A 21885-nucleotide genomic window follows, 5' to 3' on the forward strand; every position below is an offset into this window, starting at 1 on the left:
GCTTGCTCGTTAGCTAACGTTACGTGGTGTGTGTGGTCTTAAACATTGTTTACCTAGTTAGGTTCATTGTTTACCTAGCTAGCTAGCTATACGTCTTAAGCTAAAGTGTACTGTTAGCTAGCTAGCTAATGTTAGCTGGCTGGCTCCCTATCGGACGTTACTATTCATTCCCCAGAGCTGTTTGCTTTCTAGTTAGAATCTAATGTTAGGCATTGTTGGCACTTTGTTCATTGTTGTTTAACTAGCTAACGTTAGCTGGCTGGGTCGTTAGCTAACGTAACATGACGTGTGTAAAATACCCGTTGAATATGGCCGGTGTCAGTAAACATCTGCAAAAAAGCATAATGAAATTGATGCCAACAGAGCTGGTTAGGCTGTTTTCATGTTATCCAGAGGTAAACAAATCATCGGCCAGAGCATCACGTGTGCACTCCGAGATGGGTGGGGATAAAGCTAAGAGGGTGTGAACGATGCTGAATGGGTGTAGGTAGACAAAGAGGAGCTCTTCACTAGATACCAAAACATTCAAAGGCGATTTTCTCAAAAGTGAGTTTACAAGTTCATCAACTTTCAAATAATTACTTTCCCATTGATCCTCAAATGCAGTGTATGATATACCATTTTGTAGCTCTGAGTCTCTACTTTTATCAAATGTCAAAAACACCATTTCACATTTTACTATATAAGACCGAATCCAGGTGGTGAGTCACATATGTTCTTTAAGTTAAGATAGACGGAGCCAGTCACATGTGTAAACAGATCAAATTAATCGTGTAGGTGTCACGCCCTGATCTGTTTCACATGTTTTTGTGCTCGTCTCCACCCCCCTCCAGGTATCGCCCATCTTCCCCATTATCCTCTGTGTATTTATACCTGTGTTCTCTGTTTGTCTGTTGCAAGTTCGTCTAGCTTACCAGCGTTTGTCCTGTCAGCTCCTGTTTTCTCCCAGCCTCTCTTTTTCCTCGCCTTCCTGGTTTTGACCCTCACCTGTTCCGTCTCTGTACCCACCTGCCTGACCACTCTGCCTGCCCCTGACCCTGCCTGCCGACCTGTACCCTTGCCCCAACTCTGGATTATTGACCCCTACCTACATTGACCTGTCTCTTGCCTGCCCCATGGACTATTAAACCATTGTTTATTCTACGTGTCTGCATCTGGGTCTTACCTTGATTCCTGATAATAGGTTTAGATAGCAGTATATAAGGCTTTATGTAAGGAATGCCCTTTAGAGCTCACTTCAGACTGGTACTTATGCATCTAAGTTTGACTGTGACCTCTTCAGCTCGCTGACAATAAAGAGTGATTAATTTAATACTGTCTTTGAGTGTCATATATAAGAATTTCCATAACATGGTCTATATTAAAGGGCACTTCATTTAATATGACAGGCTTTAAAAATACATATATTGGTGCACAACATCTACTTCAAATATCAAATGGACGCAAAAGGCACTCATTTCGTGGAATGACCCATACAGCAGGTGCACTGTGAAATCTTTGACCCGGCAAAAGATGTAGCTAAACTCATACACAGCAGTGAAGAGTGAAGAAATAAAAACAAAACTCAGTCATCCCTCTCCTTCACCCTCGCCATATCTTCCCCAATCTCTTCTTCCTTCCTCCAATAATAGAACACCCCATTCCCCTCTACATGAGACTTTCTATCACCCCCACTTCCTCCCCACTAACCCCTTTATCAGACTCACCCATCCCTCTTCTCTAACCAACATAGAAGATATCGACCCTGCTCTCTCACTCTCTTCCCTCTCCCCGTTTCTCACCCATGCTGGCGATGATGCTGTGTACAGGCAGCCTGGAGGGGGCGTCATACAGCCCGGTCACCGGCAGGCCCTTCTTGTCTTTCTCCTCCTGTTTGAAGATGAACGAGGAGTTCTCCTCCTTGGTGATGTTGATGTAGTAGCAGGTGTCTGTGGCGGACATGATGTGGCGAGGACCTGGGTTCAGCAGGATGCTCTTGTTGTCTTCCCTCTTCACCCCGATCAGACACACACCATACCTGAGGGGAGATGGACTAGATACTTTATTGTCTGTTTGGTTAGAACATAAATTAGCCTTCTGGCTTTTTTCCAACACCCCCAGAGAAATGAAGAGTAGGCTCAGTCATCTGATATGTTGCAGTTTAATCCAGTGGTGTGCAACTCTGGACCTTGAGGGCGCCTGCAGGCTATCCTGGTTTGTCTTTCATACAGAGACTGATACATTCCTGGGTTACCAGGATAATCAGTAAGCCTGTCTACTCACTTTTTGTGTGCGTGGAAGGAGGCGTAGGTGAAACTCTTCCCGTCGTACTCCCCGAAGAACTTGCTGTCGCACAGGCGGATGTGGTAGACCTCGTTCCCAGAGCAACGTCCATACGTCCTCTGCCACTGCTCTGGCGACAGCTGGCCCTCCCTGTAGTCAAGGACAGAAGAAGTCGAGGAAACTCATTGTGGCCTTATGTCCCAACGGGGACAAAGGTGATTGAGCAATTAATTGACTCTCTCTGTAATAGCAAGCAGTACCTGAGAAGAGAGACTCAGGGGTCTTATACCTGACAACACATTGACCTGAGATGCTAAGACAATGTTAGACAGTGATGAACTACTAGCTATTATGGAGATAATCTGATACACTTTTCACAGTACAGTCTCCGCCTGAACCGTAATGTGCTGGCTCAGATATTTTATTTTCACATTGTCCTTTCCAGCACAGTTCCAGCAACTATGGTGTATGGATGTGTAAATTGGCCAGCACAGTACAGCTCAGAACGGCATTGTTCGCCTCAGTAGTGTGAAAAATATATGGTTCTTCTTCTTAATGTATGAAAAATGGCAGACTGAACGCTTTCAGACTGAATGCTTTTAGGGGTATTGATATACACTCTGGTTTGGCTCAGTTACCTCCACTCCCATAGCACTCCTTTGGCTTGATTTGCAACCCAGCACTTTCCCTTGAATAATTGCTCCATCTGGCCAAACAAATTGTTTCTGACCTTTTATGAGTTTGTACTCATCCATACCCTCCTTCTATTGTTCTTCTCTCTCTCGCGCGCTTCTCTCTCCCTTTCACATTTTCACTTTTAATCAATCTGATGACTTCAGAGAAACTTTTCCATAACAACCTGTCACGTAAAAAATAAAATAGCCTATCCAAGTTTCCAATAAAGAGGATTATAATAGCTTTCCTGCTAAGTTAAACTGTGGATATTATGACGGTGTTGAAGTTATCACCTCGGCTTGGTGTAGATGGAAGCACACTGAGAATTATGAGTGTGGAAGCACAAGGTAAACTCTATGGCAGTGCGGTAGCTTTCAGGAAGGAGACCATAATAGGGTAAGGCCTTTGGACAGTGCCACATTTGTTTGTTGTTGTTGTGGCTTCCTGGCACTTGTGTAGAAAGAAGGAAACCTCAATGTATAGGTTACAGTTTCACACTTCAAAACCTGCACGTATAATAATGGATTTTATTTGTATAGCACTTTCTCACAACCCCAAAGTCTGAGGTGTGTGGTTTCAATATTTATGCTTATTTGCAGTTTTCAGTAGGAGGGAGAGTATCATTAGTGTTTTAATGGGAAGTTAATGGGGTGTACTCACTGTCCTCTGGAGGTGTGCACCAGGAGTGTGACCAGTGTGGATGTGGCTGGACATACACAGTTCAGAGCCAGCATGGCATACTTGAATTCCTCCTCACAGACCACATGATCTAACAAATGAACCAGAATACTCTTAAGTCAGAGCAAATAGGCGTTGTAAAATACTTGTTTTTTGTAAGGCTTGCAAATGAAGGAGACAGAAATTGAGAGAAAGAGTTGTGGGGAGGGAAGGAGCGACCAAGTTAGAGATTAAGTGAAGCATGTGGGGATTTGGAGAATGGAGTAGAGAGAGAATGTAAGAGAAAGAGACAAAGGGTGACAGGGCGACAGAATAAAAGAGACAGGGAGACAGAATGAAAGAGACGGGGACAAAATGAAAGAGCGCTATTTGAGGTAAGCTCACCAGCAAACTTTACATGGAATTTGTTCTCTGGTTTGAGGATCTGGACGTACAGGGGGCAGTTTGGGGCAAAGTCCTTCACAGCCCAGGCTCTCAGTATGGTCTGGTGATCCTGCAGGAGAAAACAACATCCTTTACCATCTGACACTTCTGCCATTTCCACCTTCAATATTGTCATCATCCCTCAACCGTAAATGTAATCCAGATTTTATGAGCCCTGAGAATTGGAGAGCTAGGATGTAATGTGTGACCAATATGGGTATATAAATCCAATACATATTTTTCATTTTCTTCCCATTTCTGTCCATCTTGAAATAATCAGCTGATTGGAAAAGTAAAAGAGTACTTGAGCCACAGATCCAATCAGCACGATCTAACTGAGAGGGAGTTGGAGTGGAAATATTCAGTTCATTGCCATCGTAACTCTACTCATATTTGGACATGTGTTGAGTTATGACTGCAATGAGCTGAATATGAAGTCATGAATCTGATAATGAACTTACAGCAGCAGTGCGGTCCACCTCGTTCCTACTGCTCAGGATAAAACAGGCTTCTGCATCATCCATCCTGTAGGAAACACACTGTATTAACAGAATCACACACACACACACACACACACACACACACACACACACACACACACACCAAGCCAAGCCAAGCCAAGCCAAGCCAAGGAAGCTTCAGACAGGTAATATTAGCGAGAACTACCTGTGAGAAAAGCTAATAGGCTAACAGCACCATGTTGTTGTAATGTGAACTGTACCATTACTGTATTTCTGTATCATCCTGAGTCATTTCATGTGTGAAAAGGGCAGAGCAGAGGGATGAGCTGCTGGAATTATGACTCAGTTTTCACTGAATGGCCAGGCAGCGCTGCAGTTGATAGAGGGTCAATTTCACTCCATCCCAGTTTTCCCTCAAGGGGACCAGCAGTATTACCACAACTCAAACCACCATTCCTTAACATCCACTTCATGGCCACAATAAAAACTGGAGCGATACATTAGAACAGCTGCATATATCAAAGGATGCCTGTATTGTGTGATTGACAGGTCAGCCCGTGCCAATGCCAACACGTTATGGTGTGATATACCCAGGCAAAAATGTGTGCTGATGCTTATGAACTTGGCTGTCATGACGAGGATGAGCAGTAGTGAGAAATCCCATTACACTGACATACTGTACTAGGAGAGGACAGCCAACTAAATGAATACCGTCGGCCGCCATTTTCCTGACTTCACTGTTCTCACATCTGCCAGCACCACAAGGTACACAGACTCACTCACAGACGCTGGACTAATATCTGAGATAAGAAAGCCTATCAGCCAGTAAGTATGAGGACTCAATGACAGGTTCATGAGAGGTTGGTCCTTATCTGAGGTAACCACAGCCGACCTCTGGGACCTCAACCGATGGTGTCATTAACTTTTCTGATCCCCCTTGCTTCCCCTTATCATTGCAAATAGAAATGCTATAGTATGGAGCTGACCGAGAGACGTGACATTTGTACCTATAACGCACCACAGCATTGGGCCCTGTTCAACGCTGCCCTTCTCTCCCATTGAGACTCTTTACTCCCCGTGGGTTGTGGGTCACTCACTTGGCCCTCATGAGGTCTGTGTCTTTGAGTGCTGAGCCCTGGAGATAGATGACCCTCTGGGACCACAGGGGGATCTGGAGGATACGACGCACCTGGATGTCCATCTCTGTAGGACACAGGATCACCACATAGTAGTCCTGCAGGAGAGCAGGGTAGATACCTGTCAGAACCCTTACATCTAGACTGAATGTTTGCATTTTCACATATGATATTTTGCAAGCTAATTGCACATGTTGTTAGGCACGATTTGATTGTCTTAATGACAGGGGTGACAAAAATAAAAGGGAACTATTGAGCGCTGTCCTTTAGCTCGGTCTTTGGAGTACACACCAAATAACATGGCCTTCCTCTATTCCCGTAGACCTACCTGTAATCTAGGATGAGCGTAGAACTCGTTGAGGAAGTCCATGAGCAAGTCTATCTTCAGAGAGCTGACGCACAGGACCGCATGTTTCTCTGTCTGGGCCCGGTGTCTGCTGTAGTTCCCTCCTGACTTCTGACGCTCCATCCACAGATAGGCCAACTCCTCAAACTGACACACACACACGGGGTTACAACAACCTGCTGTACGCTACTGTAAGTAATACACTTATAGCCTAATGATGTTCTTTTGGATGGTGACAGAGTGAGAAGTTAAAATGCTGATGCAGAAGTGAAGTTCATAAAATGGATTTCTATGGATTCTATTCATTAGCTAATGTATACTGTGGGGATTTTGGCAACATATCAAAATACTTTATGAGGAGGGTTGATGCTTTGTGAAGTCCTTCTTTCGTTTCTTTCCATAACTTTTGAGCGTGCGGTCTCTGATCAACTCTCTCGTTATCGCTCTCAGAACAAGCGTCTTGACCCTAACCAGTCAGGCTTCAAGACGGGTCACTCAACCCAGACTGCTCTCCTCTGTGTCACGGAGGCTGTCCACACTGCCACAGCTGACTTTATCTCCTCTGTTCTCATCCTCCTAGATCTATCCACTGCCTTCGACACTGAGCACACACCCCTGAGGGGCTCCAGTGTTGAGGATCAGCGTTGCAGATGTGTTGCTACCTAACCTCACCACCTGGGGGCGGCTCGTCAGGAAGTCCAGGATCCAGTTGCAGAGGGAGGTGGTTAGTCCCAGGGTCCTTAGCTTAGTGATGAGCTTTGAGGGCACTATTGTGTTGAACGCTGAGCTGTAATTAATGAATAGCATTCTCACGTAGATGTTCCTTTTGTCCAGGTGGGAAAGGGCAGTGTGGAGTGCAATAGAGATTGCATCATCTGTGGATCTGTTGGGGCGGTATGCAAATAGAGGGGGTCAAGGGTTTCTGGGATAATGGTGTTAATGTGAGCCATTACCAGCCTTTCAAAGCACTTCATTGCTACGGGCGTGAGTGCTACGGGTCTGTAGTTATTTAGGCAGGTTGCCTTAGTGTTATTGGGCACAGGGGCTATGGTGGTCTGCTTGAAACATGTTGGTACTACAGACTCAATCAGTGACATGTTGAAAATGTCAGTGAAGACACCTGCCAGGTCGTCAGCACATGCCCTGAGTACACGTCATGGTAATCCATCTGGCCCTGCAGCCTTGTGAATGTTGACCTGTTTAAAGGTCTTACTCATGTCGGCTACGGAGAGCGTGATCACACAGCCATCCGGAACAGCTGATGCTCTCATGCATGCCTCAGGGTTGCTTGCCTTGAGGTGAGAATAGAAGTGATTTAGCTCATCTGGTAAGCTCGTCACTGGGCAGCTCACGTCTGTGCTTTCCTTTGTAGTCTGTAATAGTTTGCAAGCCCTGCCACATAAGACGAGCGTCGGAGCCGGTGTAGTACGATTCAATCTTAGCCCAGTATTGGCTCTTTGCCTGTTTGATAGTTCGTTGGAGGTCATAGCAGGATTTCTTTTAAGCTTCCGGGTTAGAGTCCCACACCTTGAAAGCAGCAGCTCTACCCTTTAGCTCAGTGCGAATGTTGCCTGTAATCCATGGCTTCTGGTTGGGGTATGTATGTACAGTCACTGTGGGGATGACATCCTCGATGCACTTATTGACAAAGCCAGTGACTGATGTGGGGTACTCCTCAATGCCATCGGAAGAATCCCGGAACATGTTCCAGTCTGTGCTAGCAAAAAAGTCCTGTAGTTTAGCATCTGCTTAATTTGATCACTTTTTTATAGACTGAGTCACTGGTGCTTCCTGCTTTAATTTTTGCTTGTAAGCAGGTATCAGGAGGATAGAATTGTGGTTAGATTTACCAAATGGAGGGCGAGGGAAAGCTTTGTCTGCGTCTCAGTGTGTGGAGTACAGGTAATCTAGAATTTTTCCCCATCTGGTTGCGCATGTAACATGTTGATAGAAATGAGGTAAAAATGATATAAGTTTCCCTGCATTAAAATCCACTAGGAGTACCGCCTCTTGGTGAGCGATTTCTTGTTTGATTATTTACTTACTTATACAGCTGACTGAGTGCAGTCTTAGTGCCAGCATCTGTCTGTGGTGGTAAATAAACAGCCACAAAAAGTATGGATGAAAACTCTCTTGGCAAATAGTGTGGTCTACAGTTTATCATAAGATACTCTACTTCAGGTGAGCAAAATCTAGAGACTTCCTTAGATTTCGTGCACCAGCTGTTGTTTACAAATATGCACAGACCGCGTCTTTCCGGAGTGTGCTGTTCTATCTTGCCAGTGCAGCGTATAACCCGCTAGCTGAATATTCATGTCATCATTCAGCCACGATTCCGTGAAACATAAGATGTTACAGTTTATGAAGTCCCATTGGTAGGATATTCGTGATCGTACCTCGTCTAATTTATTGTCCAGTGAATGCACGTTGGCAAGTAATATTGACGGTAACGGCAGCTTTCCCACTCTCTGTCTGTGGATCCTTACGGGGTACCCCGCTCCGTGTCCTCTGTACCTGCGTCTCTTTCGCTTGCCAATGACGGAGATGTTGGCCTTGTCGGGTGTTCGAAGTAAATCCTGTGCGTCATGCTTGTTGAATAAAATAATATTTGTCTAATCCGAGGTGAGTGATCGCTGTCCTGATATCCAGAGGCTCTGCTTTGCCGTAAGATACGGTGGCAGAAACATTATGTACAAAATAAGTTACAAATAACGCAATAAAAAACACAATAGCAAATTGGTTAGGCGCCTGTAAAACTGCTGCCATTTCTTCCCGCTCCATTTTAGGTATACTTCACACAGGAAGCAGCGCAGGTCCTAATCCAGGCACTTGTAATCTCCCGTCTGGACTACTGCAACACACTGTTGGTTGGGCCTTCCGCTTGTGCCATCAAACCCCTGCAACTTATCCAGAACGCTGCAGCCCGCCTGGTTTTCAACCTTCCCAAGTTCTACCATGTACCCCATTCTTCTGCACACTCAACTGGCTTCCACTCGAAGCTCGCATCCACTACAAGATCATGGTGCTTGCCTACAGAGCAGCAAGAGGAACTGCCCCACACTACCTTCAGGCTATGCTCAAACCCTACACCCCATCCCGAGCACTCCGTTCTGCCACCTCTGGTCTCTTGGCCCTCTCACCAGCTCCTCCTTAACCCAGTTCAAGCTCTTCTCTGATATGTCACCCCAATTGTGGAACCAACTTCCACCTGAAGCTAGGACAGCAGAGTCCCTGCCCATCCTCTGAAAGCACCTGAAACCCTACCTCTTCAAAGAGTGTCTTAAACAGTTAGTGAATGCAATAACTGATAAATCACTCAAATGTCAAATGTGTTCTCATTTCTGAGTTCCAAAAACAGAAGGACAGTGCATGATGTCAGAGTATGACAAGGAGGTTAAGTTAAGTTTTTACACCAGATGCAACTACGTCTGTTTCTTTTTTGTTCTAGGTCATGATGTTTGTTCAAATCATCTTAGCATTGAGGATGTTACTTTATGGTTACTACTATGGGTATACAGCTATCATTTCCAAACAGCTCTGATCGGGTACTTCTTAAATGAAATGTTGTGATACAGTGTTTGAGAACAATCAACAGTCAATCCAGGAAACATTATGGGAAATCATTTACAGCCTCAATTATCTTTCAAAAAACATCTGGGGCCACACATTCTATTTTACCATTGTATAAGCTCTGTTATATTTAGTCTCATACCTGTAGCGGGAGCACCACAAGGGCCACACAAATGAGGATGACCACCAGCAGCTGAGAAGGCCAGATATGAGGTGTGACGTCACCATAGCCCACCGTAGAGAAGGTGACGATGCAGAAATACAGAGAGTTGAACAGAGTCAGGTTCTTTCCGGCCCTCTCTAGATGCTGGATACCACATGCCCTGGAAGGAGGAGAGGGATTTCACATTTAGGGGGAAATATTTTGCACGAGGTAGTCTTGCGAGCATAGATGCTCAATGCTCAATGTTGTACGTTTCTGAATCTGTATTATGGAGAACCACTATAACTCTGGAACTAGGCTATGCATGAGGAAAAAGCAGTGCGCTTATTTGAATAAGGATAGATTCAATTAAAATATAGACCCGTTGAATTAACAAAGAGAAAGGTGAATTACACTATCATGTAATGATAATAGGGTGATGAGCCAATATGACCTACTCATTTCCGATAATATTTCAACAGAGGCTTTGGCATACATCTACATTGAAATTCAGCCTGGCAGATTAAGGATCAAAATCCTACTTTCCCCACGATCGATGCACCATAAAACCTCTGCTCTGATCTGTGTAATCAGTGAGAATGACACCATTGATTCTGCTGTCTGTTCTGCCTGACGTCCTCAGTTAGTTCTCTGTATTGGATAATGACATGCCAAGATGACAGAGGTAGGAGGAGAGGAGAAGGTCTCAGGGAGCTTCAGGGATAAGTGGCTAAGATCAGGGGCTGCATTTCATTTCACAAAGTTGTTTCCTCCTCTCCGATCTGCTCTTGTTAGTCCCCTTCGCAGATCTGGCACAACTGGGCAAGAGCAAACTATGTCAGTGGGCATTACAACCAGTTTCTCCTATTTTAATAGCTTCACCTCATTTTTTCAATGTTTCTTACACCTAACCAGATTCTATCAGATCTGTGTGTGGGAATGGACAGATGGGAGGGAACATGTTTGTGGAATGAGATGCTGCCCATGGTGCCAGATCCATGGAGTTTCAAGGGAAAAGGGTCTGGGATCAGGTGGCACATACCCAGTGAAGACCAGACAGAGAAGGGTGCAGATAAGTATGAGGACCTGGTTGAACATGGCAGAGTGGGTCCTCTGGATGGCACGATGGAGATCGTTCTGAGGAGAAAGAGGGGTAGAGGGAGAGTGGGAAGGAGAAAGACAGTGAGAATATTAAATCGGTTGGTCAGTCAATTGGTCTGCTGGTCAGCCAGTCTGTCTGCCTATCTATCTACGCCAGTGGTATTTAAACATTTTCAGCAGGCATCCCGTTTGTTCTGCTAGAATTTCTGGGGACCCCATTTTTTCATTTTATCTGGTTACTTTGATACTGATGCAACCATTCAATAAACACGACCTTTCCTCAGATGTACCAGTGGGCATGCAGTCCATGTCACACCTTGTTAATGTTTCTGCCTGGCTGATTTGCTACCCACCATCTCTCCTCCAATCTCTTCAAGCTACCCACCCACCACGTCCCTTCATTACGTGTTAATGTTTCTGCCTGTCTGACTAGCTACTTCCCTCCAACCTCTCTAGGCTGGATCTGTTCTCTGTTCTCTCTCACAGCACTGATCTCCTTGGCCCAGGACCTAACCATCTGCCCACAGAGAGATGCCGCTGGCGCTGCCTCAAATCTACACTCATTGACGGTTTGCTTTACTCAATACAAATAGGAACTGGGTGTCTTTTGACTCTTTATACCTAGGGAATTTCTACCCACCACTGCTTTGGACTGTCTTCCCACATAATGCAGACAGAGTTTGGCTATTGTACTGGTAGACTACTGTATATAATCTCTTAGAACGGATAAAAAAATAAAAACAGATAAAAAAAACATGTATTGTCATGTGTGCTCCCTCTCCGGCCTCTAGGTCACCAGGCTGCTCGTTAGGGAGCACACCTGTCACCATCGTTACGCGCATAATGACACTCACCTGGACTCCATCACCTCCTTGATTACCTGCCCTTTATATGTCACTCCCTTTCGTTTCTTCCCTAGTCGTCATTGTTGCTGTTTCATGTCAGTGCTCCGTTTGTGTTTCTTGTTTTGTTCATTTATTAATTAAACGCATTCACTCCCTGAACTTGCTTCCCGACTCTCAGCGTACATCGTTACATGTATTCTCCGCAAGCGAAACTGGTTGAAATGACGTCATTGCAACTAGTTTTGTCCAGTTTTGCCTGCTGCGTTATGGTTATAGCATATACTCACAATCATATTCTCCAGGGCACACTTGGCTAACCAGCAGTTGAGAAACACTGGGATGAAGATGTTTCTCAACGGAGGCCAGAAGATCTGAAAAGACAATTGAATGAGTGAATACTCGAGCCTAGGTCAATATGCACATGTACAGTGTAGGCCTATGCTCCCATCATCAAGTTTCGATACTCATAGTCTTGCGTTACCATACTCCTAAGTCTCGAGAGCCTGAAATCGACACCATAAACATTGCAAAAAGTCATATGTTTGCTAATTGGCCTCGTTTGCTTGTGGAATATAGTGTGTGTGTGTGTGTGTGTGTGAGAGATCAGGTGGAAGAAGACTCACAGTAATTATAAATGGCACGGTATTAATCATCTCCAGGATGAAGGAGATCTGGAACATCTGCTCCCAGATGTTCCCCTGAAACAAAGAAACAGGATCAATGCAGTGTAAGCCAAGGCTGTGTATTAATTACAGTAATAGTGACCAGATCAGAACTATTATATTTTATTTAACTAGTCAAGTCATTTAAGAACAAATTCTTATTTACAATGACGGCCTACCGGAGAACAGTGGGTTAACTGCCTTGTTCAGGGGCAGAACAACAGATTTTTACCTTGTCAGCTCGGGGATACAATCCAGCAACCTTTCGGTTACTAGCCCAACGCTCTAACCACTAGGCTACCTGCCGCCACGAATGACAAAATAACTATGATCGATCATACCTGGGTTCAAACACCATTCTAAATCATTTGAAATACTTTAGCTGAGCTTGACTGAGCTTGCCTGGTGCAATGGAACCAATAAAATAGGGACAAAACTGCGAAATCCGTCCATCTGGTAGACTAGAGCAAACGTTCAAAGTGTTAGCCGTGGCATTGGCTCTGTCTGTGTACTAATTACAGTAATAGTGACTAGGTCCGAATACCAAAACAACAACACCAATATCGTTGTAGTAATGACAAGCCCTCATAACTTATTATAATACAAGGATTCATTAAAACAATTGGGGATGGGATCTATCTGCCAAAACAAACTAAAACTAAACCCAATCTACTTTGTCCTCCTGAAGTAGATCGAACTTCACCTAATTCATCAAAGAGACATAGCACTGTGGCACTTTAATTAATGGGCCTTTTGAGGAAATAAAATCAATGTAGGATGGACACCTAATCTTTTATTCATTTTGATTCCAGGACTTTGTTCAATGGGATAGCATATTCATTATCTGTTCTTCTGAACCAATTTAGAGCTAAGTGAAGGTGCATTCACACTGGTCGCTGCAAAAACGTTGCCAGAAAGTTCACCAATTAAATGCAATCTTCCTTCTAGCTCATACGACCCTGGCGGAGTACAGCTGAGGTGGCTTTACCTTGTAGCTGAGATACGTGAGGAGCATCGCCTCCAGGAAACTGATTAAGGCCACGGTCACCTGGTGCAGCACAGACAGAAGAAACGTATTAACCAGGGCTGCAATCTAACCGAGGCGCCCAGGCAATCCACTACCTGAGAGAGATGTGTTGTAAAGTCGTTCCTGTTCTAAAAACATTCCGGCTGTAAAATGTTTTCAGTTTATATGCTGTGTGTTAAGATGCTACGTTTTAGTTGGGACTACAGTACCAATAAACTATGTTTGTGACTATCAGTCTCCTCTTACCTGTATTGCCCAGACAGGAACCCTTCTGTTCACCCAGAAAATCAACTCCCTTTCACAAAACAAAATAACCTTATTGATTATACAGTATGTGCTGTATATTTATCATTAGACAAAATTAATTCTCCCTTTCACAAGACAAAACAATATTATTGAGTAGGCTATAAATACACCATATGGGTTAGACAATATTAATTCCAAAACACCACCTGATATCTATGGAATTAGCTGAGCACATTACAATCCAAAACACATTCAAAGCCCAGGGTCAAGTCAATGTGCAGTGACCCTCATAACTTACCAGTTGATTTCTGTGATTTCTGTGGATTCTGCTGTGGCTGTGCTTGTTCTATTCTGACAGTTGACACTGCAAATGGAATGCATAGGAAAGGTGGGGGGAAGGAAGTCATTCAGAGTGTGTGTGTGTGTGTGTGGTGAAAAATATACCCTGTGGGTAATAGTCACCATCACTCACTCAGTACTGTATGCTGCCATGGTGATGGCCGGGAGACAGAGAGACTACGTCTTTAAGAGCTTCTGGCGGCGGGATACACAAACAAACATATCCTGCTTCCACATCACCACACTAAGACTGAGAGAAAAGCTGCCCCATCACTAACGCTGCTCTTTCATGCTTTGTGTCTCACACTCACAAATAAAAAAAACTCATTTCAGAGTCATAGAAACTCGGAATCTTTTTTATCTGGACCAAATAGTTCTCTTTTCAACTGTGTAAAAGTTAGATTCTCTGAAACAAACTATACCCACATGGATGAATACCACATGTATCAATCAATAGGAATAAAATACCTAATCAGTAAAGTACGTAGGTATTCTGTCTCCAAGCGCCCACACAAGTCTGTATTCACCAGCTTAAATGACAAATCACAGTTTAGCATACATGGTGAGTCACTAGTAAGAGGTGAAATAGCAGGACTCTAGTAAGAGATCAATGCAATTGTAGGAGTCTCACCATACTCCAGTGACCTGTTCAGGGTCGTCCAGAGCCACTCTGATGACGTAAAGGGCACACGTCAACAGCTTCAAGGAGAAGTTAAACAGACGGATCCTCAGGCCTGCAGGGGAGCAAACACAATATAACACTAAAGGCCAGATTTACTAAGTAATTGCATTGGGAGCAAATCTGTTCACCTGTTTTCAAGAGGGAATTAAACGATTATAGCTGACAAAGGTCAAATCAAGCTTAATAACGTATTATGGTAAAGAGTAACTGAATTTGTGCTGATTTATCACCTATTAAAAAACGAATATGCTTAATCCGGGCTACTGTATTTTAATAAATCTGGATGATGTTTGCAGTAAAGTTTTTGTAATGCAAGACATTAGTATAGGGATATACTAGTTAAGGAAATGCGTTTTTAACTCGAAAACTGACCTCATCCCGGGCCAATGAAATAAGAGGTGGGGACATTTAATCGAATATCCGGATATCCAAGTGGACATTAGTATTCGATTCCTTGAGTGAGTGTTCATTTTCGGAGAACAAAAATGGTAGGCCTATTTTGACGATAAAAAAATATTTATTATAAATTAAATGATATTATCCTTGTGACATTGTTACCTACCATGACATTTGAAATACTTAATAAAATATATTATATTTTTAGAACCATGCTGAGCTAATGCTGCACATTTAGACTTCCAGTCAGAATCAGTTCTATCATGGCAAAAATATCTTTCATTGTTGCTTTTAGCCAAAAACTACAGAGAAAAGCAGCCAGTCCTCTGTTAATTACCTCTGCCATGTGCATTTGCTGCATTCTCATTTTTTTATTTTATATTTTATTTTGACTATGCTTTACAGATTTCCGAATGTTTTAAAATGATTCTACCTGACAGATGTATAATCTCTCACCTGAACCTGTTAGAGTGCTGCCCGTCTGTTTGCTTCTCTGTCTGTTTCTGGCCAGAAAAAAGTGATTATATCTGTCTACGGACAGAGGCAGTGATTCTACCTTACCGGACATCACTCCTCCCCTGAACCCTATCTGTCTAAGTGCCCAGGCTGTGCTTTCTGCTCTCTCTCTCTGACCAGTCTAAAGTGACAATATACGTCTATGCACAGAGCCATGACTAACACGGCTTCATGCTGGTCTGGCAAGCCTTCACAACTGATTTACCCCGACTCATCTTTATCACACACAGCTCCCAGCAACAACACATCACAGGTGTCACTGCTTTGAAGTAGGGGGAGGTCGTGCTTGAATGCTGTATGTTGTGGCAGGTATATAAAGCAGTGGAATAGAGGATGAATTATTATGATAATTGGGGAAGAAAACACAACCCAGAGTACGGTGACAGTAAAATCATTACAACAACACTGTGTTTGCACAAAGCTGAACACACACACACACACACACACACCTTGCCTGGCTGTAGATACACATGTAAGTCAGAGGATGGTGCTAGTTGCTTCACAAAGACAATGTTCACTTTTCATTCATCCAAGCCTGCCTACCATTGAATCTCTTTTTAATATAAACTCACCAGGGGACACAGTGACAACATCAAAGCTTCACAATGGTTCTAAACTGAACAGGCCAAAACAATCATTGTAAACAGCTTGCTGGCTCAACAGTAGGCTCTATACAGGTTGGATTTGCATGACATTTCGTATTTGGCCCTGATGCTTTTTTCTATAACTGATGGGAAGTTGCTCAGAGATAAGGACTAATACATTGCAAACAGTAACAACATACTGCAACCACACACACACAGACCGAAGACTGATGTCTAACACACACATTGTGCATGGCAAGTTGGACAGATATGTCCATTTTAGAAAGCCTACTGTACCACTGCCTTATGTCCTAATCAGAAATGATAATACCCTCTCCCTCAACAAAAAAACGAAAGTATTGTCTTCCTTTCACACTTACATGGTGTGTAGATGCAGCACCATGAGTCACGACAACTAATTGAAAACCCTGACTGGAGCTGAAATTGGATATGCAATGCACCTTATCACTTAGATTAAAGTTATTATCCTTCTCGTTTCCAGGTGTCTGACTTCCTTGTTATTTTGTGACGGTACTGTACATCTGTGCTGTAATCTACTTACTTGACCTTTGGTTTTTGATGAAGAACAGCTTGAGCCTCTCCTTGAAGGTGTTTTCATTCACATAGAACTCCACCTGCACCCTGGACAGAAGAGAGACAGTCGGTACAACTACCATGGAAGGTCACATGCATCCATATAGATACAAGGACCATGGTTTTGTCGTTAAATTCTGAACGGAGTCATGATATTAGTGAGTAAATTAACTTTATCAAGATGCATTCTGGTGAATACTGAGATGCTCTGTTTTTGTGTGTATCTGTGACATCCATTGTTGCATTAGAGTACCATATGGGGCATTCAACAGTGTGAGACAAGGAACATAGCTGGTCCTGGATGGGAGAACAGATGCTGCTGGAAGTGGTGTTGGAAGGCCAGTAGGAGGCACCCTTTCCTCTGATCTAAATAAAATACCAATGCCCCATGGCAGTGATTGGGGACATTGCCCTGTGTAGGGTGCTGTATTTCGGATGAGACGTTAAACATGTGCCCTGATTCCCTGTGGTCACTAAAGATCCCATGGCACTTATCGTGAGAGTAGGGGTGTTAACCCTGGTGTCCTGGCTAAATTCCCAATCTGGCCCTCATACCATCACGGTCACCTAATCATCCTCAGCTTACAATTGGCTCATTCATCCCCCCTCCTCTCCCTTGTAACAATTCCCCAAGTTGTTGCTGTAAATGAGAATGTATTTTCAGTCAACTTACCTGGTAAAATATAAGGGTTAAATAAAATAAATAAAAATGGGTCACAATTACAAAACCAGTTCCTTTCATTGATTCTGTTTTCCTGGAACGGGTAGCTAGACAGATACTGCTTAGATTTAAAGAACTAATACATTGTAATGGCCCCTTTATAGTCTCTTATTACCCACAGTGGTCCAATTACGACAACAAAGTTTAATAAATTATTAAAGAGATGAACAGTAAGCATGAGAATTTGGAAACATATAGAGGTTGAATATTGTTATACGACAGAGCAATTGATCTGATGTTGGAGAACAACACATTGAGAATGGAATCTGTTTTAACATGAGTGCCTTCCCTGTCTGCAGGGATGCAAATTGGTGAGGGCCCAAAAAGGTGATTTTTTTGTTTTGTTTCACTGAAACATGCAAAAAAAATCCCTGCTAGGGGGAAATGCAGGTTAACTAATTAAACAACAAAGAATATGATCTACATGATCAGTCTCTGTGTGAAAAATAAAGTGGTTAATGTGAACCTAACTCGCAGCTAAAAAATGAAAAGAAAGCAATCCAATGTTATTTGTTGCCTAGACTTTACTGCAAATGACACTCAAGTCTTGAGAAAAAAACAATACACTAAAATTGCAGTGACAACCTTTATAATAGAACACTTGTGACCACACACACATCTAAATATTGCACTTGGGAATAAACCATCTTAAAGTAGAAATAGAATGAAAAAACAGGCATTCTATTTTTGCATTATTATAGTGCCCACTATAGTTGACAGGCTACATATGTGCAAAAATTATGTTCACTGAGTAAAAAAATGTAATAACCCTCCCTCACTCACACGTGTTACCCGTTTCCCGGGGACAGTCCCCGTTTTTGGTGGCTTGTCCTCGGCTGGAGCTGTCCCGGAAATGTCCCCGTTTTTAACTGTGCGTTAAAAACAGACTGCAAAGTGAAATATTTTACTTGTCAGGAAAGACCAGGCAGCAGAGCCTACCGGTTTATGTCTCAATCGCGTGGTGCTTGTTTTGTCCAGCAGAGGGGGCTGCTCGCCATAGCAGCTTCACTCACTCTTCTTCTTCTACTTACTACTTGCTCGCGCTAGTTTTAGAGAAAACTGCTGTGGAAAACTCGGCCAGAAGCTAGCAAGTGTCAAGTGAATCCACAACATCACCACAAACGTCTTTTCAAGTCAGGTCATCGTTTGAGATACTAGCTAGTGATGTATGACACAATTTATTGTATAGATAGATGATCTGCTCTATAAGGTTTTAAATAGGTTATGCTAGCTAACGTTTGCTATGTAGACTAAGTTAGACTACGACTAAGTTAGCAGCTACTGTTATGGTAGCTAGGTTAAAAAACGTTCACATGTAAACATGCAGTGGACGGCTATTTTGAAAATATTATTATATTAAATGAATGCATAATTAATTCTGCTAATATTTTTGTAGATTACAATTTTAATGGTTTGGCGTTATAATAAGTAGTGTGAAAATATATTTAGAAAAATTCATGGATAGCATTAGCAGTGGAGAGGAAGGAGAGGAGGAAGACAGGAGGAAAGGTGAAGATATGGTTACAGAGCCTGCCAATTTATTATTCCAAACAAAGTTTTTGAGATAAAATACAAACATGAGGCAAACAATGGGAATCTGTTAACCAAAGTATTTTATCTAATAGTATGCTATTTATTAATACAGATTGGAGAGGAAGGAGAAGGAAAAATTAAGGTAGTAAAAATAGTGAAGCAAAGGAAAGTGTAGAAGAGTGAGGTGGAAAGGTGAAGAAAATGAAAGGAAGACGAGTGAAGAAAAGAGGAGTAAGATTGGAGGAGAAGAAAAAGTTGAGAGTAAGAAGAGCAGACAGAGGAGATACAATGACTCTTTCCAAGAAACGGAAATGCATTTTTTATGCTCCATTTATACGCTCCGGTCAAGACGATAGAATTCCTCTCTTTCAATTGGCAGCCAGAGAAGAATGGCAGTAGTAGAACATCAGCAGACGAAAAAGCATAAAGCCTCTCTGATTGCCCGTGCTGGTATGTCCTCTCTCACCACATTCTTCAAGAAGGTAGAGCCTTCCCAAGAAGAATATGGTTTAGCGGTGCAGGAGGGTGTCTTTGCATACCACAATATGTGACACAATCATAGTTACAGATCTATGGACTGCACAGCACAACTGACACGGAAGCTTTATGAGCCAACGTTGACATGTGCTAGGACAAAATGTGATGCCATAGTGAGTAACGTGTTAGCAACATGGGCAAGTACTTCGGTAACACAGCACCTAGACCAGGTTGAATTTGTGTCCCTGTCCATTGATGCGTCCAATCATGGACATGTAAAGCTGCTGCCAATAGTAGTCAGATATCTAAGATATATGATGGCAGAACATCTGTGGAAGTAAAACTGCTTGATTTTGTTGAATTGAATGGAGAAACGACAGAGAAAATTGCAGCTGAGGTCCTGATGGTCATCCAAAAATGTAACCTGGAAAACATTCTCTGCCGACAACAAATACCAATTTTGGAGGACTGAATAGGCTGGGGAGGGTCAATGTCCATACCAAAGTTTAAAATTCTCTGCAGCGGGAGGTGATTGGCTTAGGTTGTCCTTCCCACATCATTCATAACACGGCCAGAACAGCTTTGGATATGATGTTGAGTACTTGCTCACAAAGATATTTTGATATGTTTCCTATTTTCACCGTCAAGAGTAGAAAGACTGAAGGGCTTTTGTGAGTTTGTTGGCCAGGAGTACCATAACATTTTAGGACATGGCAATGTTTGCTGGATGTCCATGCACCCTGCTCTAGAAAGAGTGCTGAAAATGTAGGTGCCATTGAAATCCTTTTTTATTTCTGAAGACAAATGCTCTGTTGTCCAGCGAACAATGTTCGAAGATCCACTGACTGAACTTTGGCTGGCCTTTGTCCATGGAAACTTGACCGTATTCAGTGACACGGTCAAGATGCTTGGAGGCCAGGACCGCTGTGCTGTGGAGTCCGCTGCAATTCTGAGAAACGTTGAGGCAAAATTGACTGCAAGACGTAATGACAACTTCATTCCAGTTTTGGTCAGAGGACTTCTGAGAGAGCTAGAGGAAAATGGAGCCATGTCTAAAGAGAGCTTTCTCAAAACATCCCAATCATTCTTCACTACGGCTGTGAACTACGTGCAAGCATGGGGAAAGCACACAGATGATCTAAAGATTTACATTGTCTCCTTTTAAAAAGGCAACCTCTGCATGAAGAGATCCAGAAGGCAGCAGTCACACTGCAGGAAAAATGCCCCAATGTGACCATCAATGAGGATGCATTGTGTGACGAGGTTACTGGCCTGCAAGAGTTCCTAAAGGGGGGATCGCTTAAAGAATGGAAAACATCAGAGACACCGCTTAGTCACAGATGGAGCACGGTGGTTACCCACTTCAAAGAGAATGACATCCCACACACTAACCTGGCTAGATTAGCCTCTGTCATGTGCTTACCTGGAAGTAATGCACCAGTCGAGAGAGTGTTCTCCCAAATGAATGATCTATGGACAGCAGCAAGAAATAGGTTCACTGTTCCTACCATCAAGGCCATGCTTATTGTGAAGACAAACTTCAACCTCCCCTGCCAGGAGTTCATGGAGAAGCTGGCCAAAGACAGAGCAATCCTGAAGAATATACATTCTTCTGAGAAATATACAGATTAGGTTGGTATAAATATATTATGTAGTTACCAATCTCATCAGCATCTTATTTATTTATTATGTTAAGTATTTCACATATAGTATTGTCTGGTTTTTTCAATTTTGCTCATGTTGTCTTCTGCTCTTATTCTACCCAGACTAGCAGGACTACTGAATGGCTGTTCAGATCGGACAATTCTGTCTTGTCTGTAGTGTTTCTGTAATATACAGTGGGGCAAAAAAGTATTTAGTCAGCCACCAATTGTACAAGTTCTTCCACTTAAAAAGATGAGAGAGGCCTGTAATTTTCATCATAGGTACACTTCACCTATGACAGACAAAATGAGAAAAACAAATCCAGAAAATCACATTGTAGGATTTTTAATGAATTTATTTGCAAATTATGGTGGAAAGTAGAGTTGTATACCAGTTAATACTATAGCGAATTGGTTAGCAGCCAGCTAATTTTCACACCATGAACTAAATTATTTGATCAGTTAAAGTTGGCTAATGTTGCTCAACATTTCTCTGGCTAGCTAACGGAGAATTCAATCCAGCTAGCAAGATACCTCATGCTAACAATACTTGTTCCACCACACTTTCTCCCTCACCCCAAACCTTCCAAATGCCAGCTGTTTTATGTTATAGCTCAAAACGTACGCTTCGTCACATTCTCAACCCCTGTCTCTGCGGTCAGGCACCTACCTCTTCACATCGTTATACAAAGCCCCCCCAAAACTATTCTCATCGGATCTACACGAAGCACATAGCACACTTATTTTGGATTCAAAAAGGCGAATTTAGCCGAAAGGTGATTAGTTTGCATCCCTGCTGTCTGGAAGAACTGTTGCCTGTCTTGTT

General features: G+C 42.9%; 1 protein-coding gene across 1 annotated transcript in view; it reads right to left on the minus strand.

Annotated features, from left to right (window-relative positions):
- kcnt1b (potassium sodium-activated channel subfamily T member 1b) overlaps positions 1 to 20936 on the minus strand; it is a 52918-nt gene extending 31982 nt beyond the window's left edge. The window contains exons 1-18 of the mRNA XM_065011147.1: positions 20925 to 20936; positions 20591 to 20700; positions 16654 to 16733; positions 14545 to 14647; positions 13873 to 13938; positions 13575 to 13623; positions 13290 to 13349; positions 12263 to 12337; positions 11927 to 12010; positions 10736 to 10830; positions 9694 to 9874; positions 5964 to 6128; positions 5597 to 5733; positions 4500 to 4563; positions 4000 to 4108; positions 3598 to 3706; positions 2263 to 2412; positions 1782 to 2017 (exon numbers count right to left, since the gene is read on the minus strand). Coding sequence (XP_064867219.1) covers positions 1782 to 2017; positions 2263 to 2412; positions 3598 to 3706; positions 4000 to 4108; positions 4500 to 4563; positions 5597 to 5733; positions 5964 to 6128; positions 9694 to 9874; positions 10736 to 10830; positions 11927 to 12010; positions 12263 to 12337; positions 13290 to 13349; positions 13575 to 13623; positions 13873 to 13938; positions 14545 to 14647; positions 16654 to 16733; positions 20591 to 20700; positions 20925 to 20936 — 1885 coding nt within the window. The remainder of the gene's footprint in view (positions 1 to 1781; positions 2018 to 2262; positions 2413 to 3597; positions 3707 to 3999; positions 4109 to 4499; positions 4564 to 5596; positions 5734 to 5963; positions 6129 to 9693; positions 9875 to 10735; positions 10831 to 11926; positions 12011 to 12262; positions 12338 to 13289; positions 13350 to 13574; positions 13624 to 13872; positions 13939 to 14544; positions 14648 to 16653; positions 16734 to 20590; positions 20701 to 20924) is intronic.
- Between the last annotated feature and the right edge of the window lie 949 nt (positions 20937 to 21885).

The sequence above is a fragment of the Oncorhynchus nerka genome, linkage group LG27, assembly GCF_034236695.1.
Source record: "Oncorhynchus nerka isolate Pitt River linkage group LG27, Oner_Uvic_2.0, whole genome shotgun sequence".
Taxonomy (NCBI): Eukaryota; Metazoa; Chordata; class Actinopteri; order Salmoniformes; family Salmonidae; genus Oncorhynchus; species Oncorhynchus nerka.